Raw genomic sequence first — 9,507 nt, forward strand, 5'->3', positions numbered from 1 at the left:
AGTGAAGCTCTTCTTTTTTTGGGAGGGGAGGGGTTTGATTAGCATGATCACCAGGGCCGGCCCAAGCCTTTATCAAAGTCAAAGTCAGCTTTATTGTCAAATCTGTTATATGTGCTGGACATACAGAGAATCGAAATTGCGTTACTCTTCACTCCGCAACATATTACATATAACTAAAAACTTAAGATGAATATAAAGTGTAAAAAAATGTACCTACAATGAGGCACACACAAAATACAAGGCACAAAATGAAGGCACAGTGAGAGTGCAAAAGATGTATAGTGCAAGACAGTGCAGTTGGCATAATGTAAACAGGAATGGTTTAAGTTATAGCAGCTTATATGAGAAGCAGACTGAAAGGCCTGTGTTCACTGAGTGTTCTCCCTTTGCAAAGGCGAAACTACAAAACCCAGGGTATTTTCTTTCACTCGATGTTCTGATCACAGAAGACGGATTCTGACAATCCGGGGTGACCAGGGAAGGTCACGACACAATCTAATGCTTTGTGTACAAAAAAAAACATATTAGAACTACTAACTCATCAGTACTGACTATCCTCACATATAACCCTGTCTCTTTTAAAAAGGACACTACTAAGTGGAAGCATATTTCGCATATGCCTTGCATGATGATCACACATGAATGCCTCCAGCTGTGCAGAGACTGTTGCTGCATCACAGTCTAACTTTACAATGAAATGATCACTTTGTCTCCATAAGTTTCTGTCTGCTTCTGTATCACAGCTAAATGTGTTTAAACAAAGATTCTAAAATCTGTGTATAGAGTACAGAGGCATTTATGTACATGAAGCACACACTAAGTTTACAGTGTGTGTGTGAGGTCACAACACAGCAGAACATTCCTTTATCATCTGTGACTCACAAACAGCACCAGCTAGTGGGGACACTAGTGAATAGCAGTTTCATGTCAGTCATCTCCGCCCATCACATGAAGAAACGAAACCAAAAGGTTTGAACTGATCAGAGAGGATACGGTGCCACATTGCAGGCTGACACACACGGAGCTACAGAGACTGTATTGTTGGTGAGTCCTTGAAAACATCTAGAAATCTGTGGAAATGGCTGAGAGAGCTCTTCTTGAAAGTTTCTTGAGCTGCCATGTTTGTTCAGAGACTTTCAAAGATCCTGTGACTCTGAGCTGCAGCCACAGCTTCTGTTCAAGCTGCCTGCAGAAATTCTGGGAACAAACTAAAAACAAAAACTGTCCCATCTGTAAAAGAAGATCCTCAAAGGAAGATCCATCTATTAACCTTTCTCTGAAAGAGCTGGCTGACTCCTTTGCTCAGAGGAAGACTAACAGTTCAACTGAGGAAGAAGGAGAAAAGCAGGAAGAGACGAAGAAGAATGAGGTGGTCTGTGATAAACACCCAGAGGTACCTTACTGGTTCTGTGAGGACGAGCAGAGAGCTGTGTGTCCTGTCTGTGAGTTTTCTCTGCACCAGACTCACAAAGTGGTTCCTGTAGAACAAGCAGTCAGAGACCTGAAGGAGCAGCTGAGATCTGACTTAAAGTCTCTGCAGGACAAGAGGGACAAATACAAACAAGTGGAGGACACATACAATGAAATGTCTCAACATGTCAAGAAGCAGCTGTTGTCCACAGAGACGCAGATCAGAGCAGAGTTCAACAAGCTCCACCAGTTCCTGAAAGAGGAAGAGGAGTCCAGACTGGCAGCTCTGAGGGAGGAAGAGGAGCAGAAGGGGAAGACTCTGAGCAGAGAGATGAAGAGGATTCAGCAGCAGATGTCCTCTCTGTCAGACAGCATCTCTGCTGTTGAAGAAGAGCTGCAGAAACAGCAGGTGTCATTCCTCAGCAGTTATAAAGACACTCAGAGCAGAGCCAGAGCCCAGAGCTCACTGTCAGATCCACAGCTGGTCTCAGGAGCACTGATAGATGTGGCCAAACACCTGGGCAACCTGTCCTTCAGAGTCTGGGAGAAGATGAAGGACAAGGTCCACTTCAGTCCTGTCATTCTGGACCCAAACACTGCACACAGAGAGCTCTATCTGTCTGATGATCTGACCAGTGTGAGACGTGGAGACACAGGGCAGAAACTTCCTGATAATCCAGAGAGAAACAATAAATATTCTGATGTTTTAGGCTCTGAGGGCTTCAGCTCAGGGAAACACAGCTGGGAGGTGGAGGTGGGAGATCTTCCTGACTGGTTTGTGGGTTTAGTTAAAGAGTCAGCTGACAAGGACACAGAGTCTGCTTCACCAAAATATGGATTCTGGTGTTTATTACATCGCAGTGGAAAATACACTAATGGTGCTGCTGAGACCGTCACAGTTCAGAAGAGTCTCCAGAGGATCAGAGTCCAGCTGGACTATGACAGGGGGGAGGTGTCCTTCTACAACTCTGAAGACATGACTCAGATCTGCACTTACAGAGACACTTTCACTGAGAAACTCCTCCCATATTTTAACATTGGACCGTCTGCTGGTTCAACAACCACTGATATCAAAGTGTGTCAGTCTGAGATCAGGTTGTTGACCTCTGAGTGATTCTTTACAATTTGTGCAGTTAGTTTGGAACCTTTAGGATAATCCAGTTAATCCTGGTCAAACACCAACAATGAGATTGAGTTCAGACTTCTTTGCATCTTTATAATAAACAGTTTGTGACTGTTTCTAATAAACCTGTTGATTATTTTAGTCCATAAATACCTGAAAATAGAAGATGTTGTTCTTGGTTCATGACTTTAATGATGAATCGTCTGTCTTGGATCTGGCTGTTCAGTCTCTGTAAACCTCTGGTTTATTTTCATTATTCTTGAGTTAAGCTGGAGCTGCTGTTTGTTTATATGTGTCAATAAAAAAACACAAATCAAAGCTGTGCTGCAGTTTTTGTCTCCACAGACACACACACAGAATCTTCTATTTAAACTGTCATTTTATTGATAACACCTTAACACATTTCCACGTAAGAGAACAGAGCAATAATCCGAAGAATCAGAGAACTAGAGGATTAATATTATTATACAGAAGAAACCCAAAGTGAGGAAAATAGAGACAAAGGGAAACTAGAAAGAGCCAGCTGCAGAGAAATGATTGAAGAAGGCTGGAAACAGAGGGAGCGGGGGAGAAAAGAGTGAAAGACGTCCTACAGAGAGAAGCCGGCTCAGTGATGTCAGTGCAGCGTCATCAGCGGCTGCAGGAAGAAGAAGAAGAAGAGGGCAGAGTGAGCACAGTTCACTTCATCTCACTTCATGAGACCAGAGGAGGACAGTTAATGTCGTACAGGGCTGCACAATCCACTGTTTTAGTCAGAGCTGTGCAGCCCTGATCAATAATGGAAGCTGCTTCTTATCCTACAGTCTGGCTGGATTTGACACTATAGAGTCTTATTGTGCAGCTGCATTAGAAGCACCAATCTGCTGCTCCTGTTTGTGTCTGCTTTACACTGTGTGACAGCGCCCCCTGCTGGAGCTCACTCACTCTGACTCCTCTCAGTGCTGATGGTACAAAAGGCAGCCGTTCTGCACTGACAACACAGAGCCCCATAAAAAAGCATGCGAAATCATCATCATCATCATCATCATCTTCCTCATCCATGTAATAATCCTTATCATTATAGTCATCTTCATTATATCATCTCCACACAAAAATAGTTATATGCACTTAAAAAGCTGAGAAAATAGAGAAAGGTGGAGTATACCAGCATTCAGTAGAAAATGAGAACCCAAATAAAAAGAAAACACCAAAAAACAAGTGTCCTGTTGACCGTCATGCAAAGAAAATGCCAGCTACGCTTAGCTGCAGCTGTGTAATACTGTGTACTCCCTCATTTTAAACATGTCAGTCTTATTATACTGATTTTCAAGGCTAGTAACACACTAAGAAGAACAGAAGAACAACACCTTTGTACTGTACATGCTGCTATTTCTTCTTTTTTTGGGAGGGGAGGGGTTTGATTAGCATGATCACACATGAACGCCTCCAGCTGACCTTTGACCCCTTTTCACATGAGACATGAACATCATGAGGCTCGACTACGACACAACGTCTCAGTGGTTCACCTTCATCTGACAACAAATCTTCACCATCTTTGACAAAAACTAAAAGGTGGTGAAGCTTTTGGAGGGATAGTTCACACAAAACACAGCGCTGTATTTATACCAGTCTGTGGCAAGTGGAAGAAGAAGAAAGAGGACACCATAAAACTGTAGAAGAAGAAGAAAAACAGCAGAAAAAGAAAAATTAAGTCACACCAAGTTGGTTGTTTCAGAAAAAAACACATGCAGGATGCAAACTGGGTGTACTATCCCTTTAAAAGCAGTCAGCATTGTCCCTTTGAACAACTACAGACAGTACGTTTGCACAAGTGCATGAGTTGAACACTAGGAAAACAAACACAAACAAAAGCACATTTAAAAATAAAAGGAGGAAGTTACTTGGTGTGGTTGTCATCAGAAACAGAGAAAGATGGTTTTATTTTTGTAGCTTCTGTCTGTAGAGGACTGAGATCTTTGTTACAACTGAACCAACATCTGCTGCCTTCATTTACCTTTTGTAAAACACCTCCACAGTCCTGCTGACACACACAGCTGAGAGTGACCCTGCAGCTTCCTGTGAGTCTGTGGGACAGCTCTGATTGGCTGAATTCTAACCAATCACGCTGAGCTGTGGGCGGGACTTTACTAAAGACCAGAGTGCAGAGACTGTGGCTGTATCACAGTCCAACTTTACAATGAAAGTATCATTTTTTTAGATACATAAACTTTTGTGTGGACACTATTGTATAAGTTAGTACAGTAAGTTGTTACCCTAATAACAAGCCATGGGTGACTGAAGACATTAAAGCCATTTTAAACAGGCAAAAGAAGGCGTTCAGACCAGGCAACAAGGAGGAGGTGCGAGCTACACAGAGGGACCTGAGAATAAATATCAGGGAGGCCAAGGAGGAGTACAGGAGGAAGCTGGAGTGGAAACTTCAGCAGAACAACATGAGAGAGGTGTGGAGTGGCATGAAGACTATCACTGGTTACAGGTCGAGCAGCAGTGGTGGAGTTAATGACAGTGTGAAGGACGCTGTCATCTTCCTGCTGAACAGAGTCTACACCCACCTGGATAAGCCGGCAAGCACTGTGAGAATCATGGTTTTTGATTTTTCAAGTGCTTTTGACACCATCAGGCCGGCCCCGCTGGCTGAGAAGCTGACAGCGATGCAGGAGGATGCCCCACTGGTGTCCTGGATGGTGGACTATCTGACTGGCAGACCACAGTATGTACACCTACAGAGCCGTATGTCAGGCAGACTGATCTGCAACACCGGGGCTCCACAGGGGACCGTCCTGTCTCCCTTCCTCTTCACTCTCTACACCACACACTTCAACTACTGCACAGAGACCTGCCACCTCCAGAAATGCTCTGATGACTCTGCAGTGGTTGGATGTATCACTGGTGGTGATGAGAGGGAGTACAGGTCCGTGGTGGATAACTTTGTCACCTGGAGCGAGAGCAACCACCTACTGCTCAATGTGACAAAACAAAGGAACTAGTGGTGGATCTGAGGAGGACAAAGGCTCCATTGAGTGGAGGTGGTGGAGGAGTACAAATACCTGGGAATGTACTTAGACCACAAACTGGACTAGAGTCTTTGATTTTATTTCTTGTCTGTAACAAAAATAATTGTAATAAATAATGGAATTCTGATTCTGATTTGTCTCCATAAGTTTCTGTCTGCTTCACTGGTGTCTGAAACTGTATTTGTATATTTTGTGTTCAAATATGATGTGTTTCAATAGGAGGGTTATATTTATAAATAAATCTGTTTGCACCACCTGCTGGTGAAAGAAGCTGTTTATTTGGAGAAAGGTAAAAGTGAAAGCTGACTGTGACTCGCCTGAGCGGAGCAGAGACGCCATTACAAGATGCAGCATTCAAACTGAATACATGTTGGACAGACTGTAACCGCTGATTCAACTGGAACAAACATTTGGTGAGTTTGACCGCTGAAGAATAATTAGAATATCAGAGGACATGGCTGAGAAGATTGTTCTTGTTGAAAACTACCTGAGCTGCCATGTGTGTTCAGAGACTTTCAAAGATCCTGTGACTCTGAGCTGCAGCCACAGCTTCTGTTCAAGCTGCCTGCAGAAATTCTGGGAACAAACTAAAAACAAAAACTGTCCCATCTGTAAAAGAAGATCATCAATGGATAATATATTAATTAATTTCACTCTGAAGGAACTGGCTGACTCGTTTGCTGGGAGACAGAAACCTGAATCATCAGAGGTGAAAAAGGAGGTGTTAATGGTGGTCTGTCATAAACACCCAGAAGAACCTAAACTGTTCTGTGAGGACGAGCAGAGAGCTGTGTGTCCTGTCTGTGAGTTTTCTCTGCACCAGACTCACAAAGTGGTTCCTGTAGAACAAGCAGTCAGAGACCTGAAGGAGCAGCTGAGATCTGACTTAAAGTCTCTGCAGGACAAGAGGGACAAATACAAACAAGTGGAGGACACATACAATGAAATGTCTCAACACGTCAAGAAGCAGCTGTTGTCCACAGAGACGCAGATCAGAGCAGAGTTCAACAAGCTCCACCAGTTCCTGAAAGAGGAAGAGGAGTCCAGACTGGCAGCTCTGAGGGAGGAAGAGGAGCAGAAGTGGAAGACTCTGAGCAGAGAGATGAAGAGGATTCAGCAGCAGATGTCCTCTCTGTCAGACAGCATCTCTGCTGTTGAAGAAGAGCTGCAGAAACAGCAGGTGTCATTCCTCAGCAGTTATAAAGACACTCAGAGCAGAGCCAGAGCCCAGAGCTCACTGTCAGATCCACAGCTGGTCTCAGGAGCACTGATAGATGTGGCCAAACACCTGGGCAACCTGTCCTTCAGAGTCTGGGAGAATATGAAGGACAAGGTCCACTTCAGTCCTGTCATTCTGGACCCAAACACTGCACACAGATGTCTCTATCTGTCTGATGATCTGACCAGTGTGAGAAATGGAGACACAAAGCAGAAACTTCCTGATAATCCAGAGAGACACACTAAATATGTCAATGTTTTAGGCTCTGAGGGCTTCAGCTCAGGGAAACACAGCTGGGAGGTGGAGGTGGGAGATCATCCTGCCTGGAGTGTGGGTTTAGCTAAAGAGTCAGTTGACAAGGACGCAGAGTTGGCTTCACCAAAATATGGATTCTGGTGTTTAACACATCACAGTGGAAAATACACTAATGGTGATGATAAGACTGTCACAGTTCAGAAGAGTCTCCAGAGGATCAGAGTCCAGCTGGACTATGACAGGGGGGAGGTGTCCTTCTACAACTTTGAAGACATGACTCACATCTGCACTTACAGAGACACTTTCACTGAGAAACTCCTCCCATATTTTAGTCTTGGAAAGTCTGCTGGTTCAACAACCACTGATATCAAAGTGTGTCAGTCTGAGATCAGGTTGTTGACCTCTGAGTGATTCTTTACAATTTGTGCAGTTAGTTTGGAACCTTTAGGATAATCCAGTTAATCCTGGTCAAACACCAACAATGAGATTGAGTTCAGACTTCTTTGCATCTTTATAATAAACAAACAGTTTGTGACTGTTTCTAATAAACCTGTTGATTATTTTAGTCCATAAATACCTGAAAATAGAAGATGTTGTTCTTGGTTCATGACTTTAATGATGAATCGTCTGTCTTGGATCTGGCTGTTCAGTCTCTGTAAACCTCTGGTTTATTTTCATTATTCTTGAGTTAAGCTGGAGCTGCTGTTTGTTTATATGTGTCAATAAAAAAACACAAATCAAAGCTGTGCTGCAGTTTTTGTCTCCACAGACACACACACAGAATCTTCTATTTAAACTGTCATTTTATTGATAACACCTTAACACATTTCCACGTAAGAGAACAGAGCAATAATCCGAAGAATCAGAGAACTAGAGGATTAATATTATTATACAGAAGAAACCCAAAGTGAGGAAAATAGAGACAAAGGGAAACTAGAAAGAGCCAGCTGCAGAGAAATGATTGAAGAAGGCTGGAAACAGAGGGAGCGGGGGAGAAAAGAGTGAAAGACGTCCTACAGAGAGAAGCCGGCTCAGTGATGTCAGTGCAGCGTCGTCAGCGGCAGCAGGAAGAAGAAGAAGAAGAGGGCAGAGTGAGCACAGTTCACTTCATCTCACTTCATGAGACCAGAGGAGGACAGTTAATGTCGTACAGGGCTGCACAATCCACTGTTTTAGTCAGAGCTGTGCAGCCCTGATCAATAATGGAAGCTGCTTCTTATCCTACAGTCTGGCTGGATTTGACACTATAGAGTCTTATTGTGCAGCTGCATTAGAAGCACCAATCTGCTGCTCCTGTTTGTGTCTGCTTTACACTGTGTGACAGCGCCCCCTGCTGGAGCTCACTCACTCTGACTCCTCTCAGTGCTGATGGTACAAAAGGCAGCCGTTCTGCACTGACAACACAGAGCCCCATAAAAAGCATGCGAAATCATCATCATCATCATCATCTTCCTCATCCATATAGTAATCCTTATCTTATACCTAATGCAAGGTACACAGCAAAATTTCATACCACCACCTCAGCATCAGATGCTTCTTCATCCTATAGGCTGCACTGTGTTTAATACACACTACTGAATGTGTAATATCATCATGTTTGTATTAATCAACGTTATTTTTTAAAATAGAAAATAAATATATTTTATCATGGACTTTTGGTGGGTAGCAAATATGCTAGTTATTATTGATAGCCCAGGCTAGTATCAGAAGGTAGGAAACCGTCTACTGGAGGGAGACAAAGAGACAGAAGATCTGTGTTTTGATGGTACTTTATATTATGGACTTTGCAGACAAACAACAACAACAGACATGATACAAAGAATCCGAATGGCCATTTTAAATATCATCAAGTTAGTAATTTCAACATTACATTGTTACTATAGATTTGATTGTGCCTAAAATGTTATTCATTCAACTTCCTAAACTCTCCCAATGTCCATATGCCACACAGCGGTCCGAAAGGGGCAGTGTGGAAATTGTCTGTGTGGAGAGGGACGTGGCAGAAGTAATGCAGGGGGGCAAAGTCTGTGTAGTGTCGTGACCTTCCTGGTCACCCCGGATTGTCAGATTCCGTCTCCTGTATTCAGAACATTGAGTGAAAGAAAATACCCTGGGTTTTGTAGTTTCGCCTTTTGCAAAAGGGAGAACACAGTGAACACAGGCCTTTCAGTCTGCTTCACTCCCGTCCATACGTGTTCTGCCCCTCCCCTGGACACAGGCTTGTTTTATTGAAAGTTGAGGTACATTTGCATAATAGATAAACAGTTCTTCAAGACCCTCGTTGGTATTCCCATATTGGGACATGTTGCCCCTTTATCTCCACCTACTAATTATAATAATTGGTCTAACATATTTATGACTATGAAACACTCTGTCCCTTCTATGTTGGATGATTTATCTTACGTCCATGCCTCCTAGTGCTTCGGCCTTCACCGCATCAAAGAGTTCCTCCCTAACTCTCTGTAAGAGTTATAGATGTGTTTTTC

General features: G+C 43.3%; 2 protein-coding genes across 2 annotated transcripts; both read left to right on the top strand.

Annotated features, from left to right (window-relative positions):
• The first annotated feature begins 955 nt into the window (after window positions 1-955).
• On the top strand, window positions 956-2,851 carry LOC114440754 (zinc-binding protein A33-like). Its single transcript, XM_028413242.1, has one exon. It carries the CDS (start codon window positions 1,079-1,081, stop codon window positions 2,522-2,524), a length of 1,446 nt encoding a protein of 481 aa, XP_028269043.1. The 5' UTR covers window positions 956-1,078; the 3' UTR covers window positions 2,525-2,851.
• Window positions 2,852-5,878: 3,027 nt separating this feature from the next.
• LOC114440758 (nuclear factor 7, brain-like) lies at window positions 5,879-7,763 on the top strand. The gene has a single exon (XM_028413245.1). The coding sequence runs from the start codon at window positions 6,002-6,004 to the stop codon at window positions 7,430-7,432; it is 1,431 nt and encodes a 476-aa protein (XP_028269046.1). The 5' UTR covers window positions 5,879-6,001; the 3' UTR covers window positions 7,433-7,763.
• The last annotated feature ends 1,744 nt before the right edge of the window (window positions 7,764-9,507 follow it).

The sequence above is a fragment of the Parambassis ranga genome, chromosome 9, assembly GCF_900634625.1.
Source record: "Parambassis ranga chromosome 9, fParRan2.1, whole genome shotgun sequence".
In the NCBI taxonomy this organism is placed as follows: domain Eukaryota; kingdom Metazoa; phylum Chordata; class Actinopteri; family Ambassidae; genus Parambassis; species Parambassis ranga.

Bases quoted from the DNA above. Each gene is read 5' to 3' on its own strand.
- LOC114440754 (XM_028413242.1), top strand. From the start codon at position 1,079: ATGGCTGAGAGAGCTCTTCTTGAAAGTTTCTTGAGCTGCCATGTTTGT.
- LOC114440758 (XM_028413245.1), top strand. From the start codon at position 6,002: ATGGCTGAGAAGATTGTTCTTGTTGAAAACTACCTGAGCTGCCATGTG.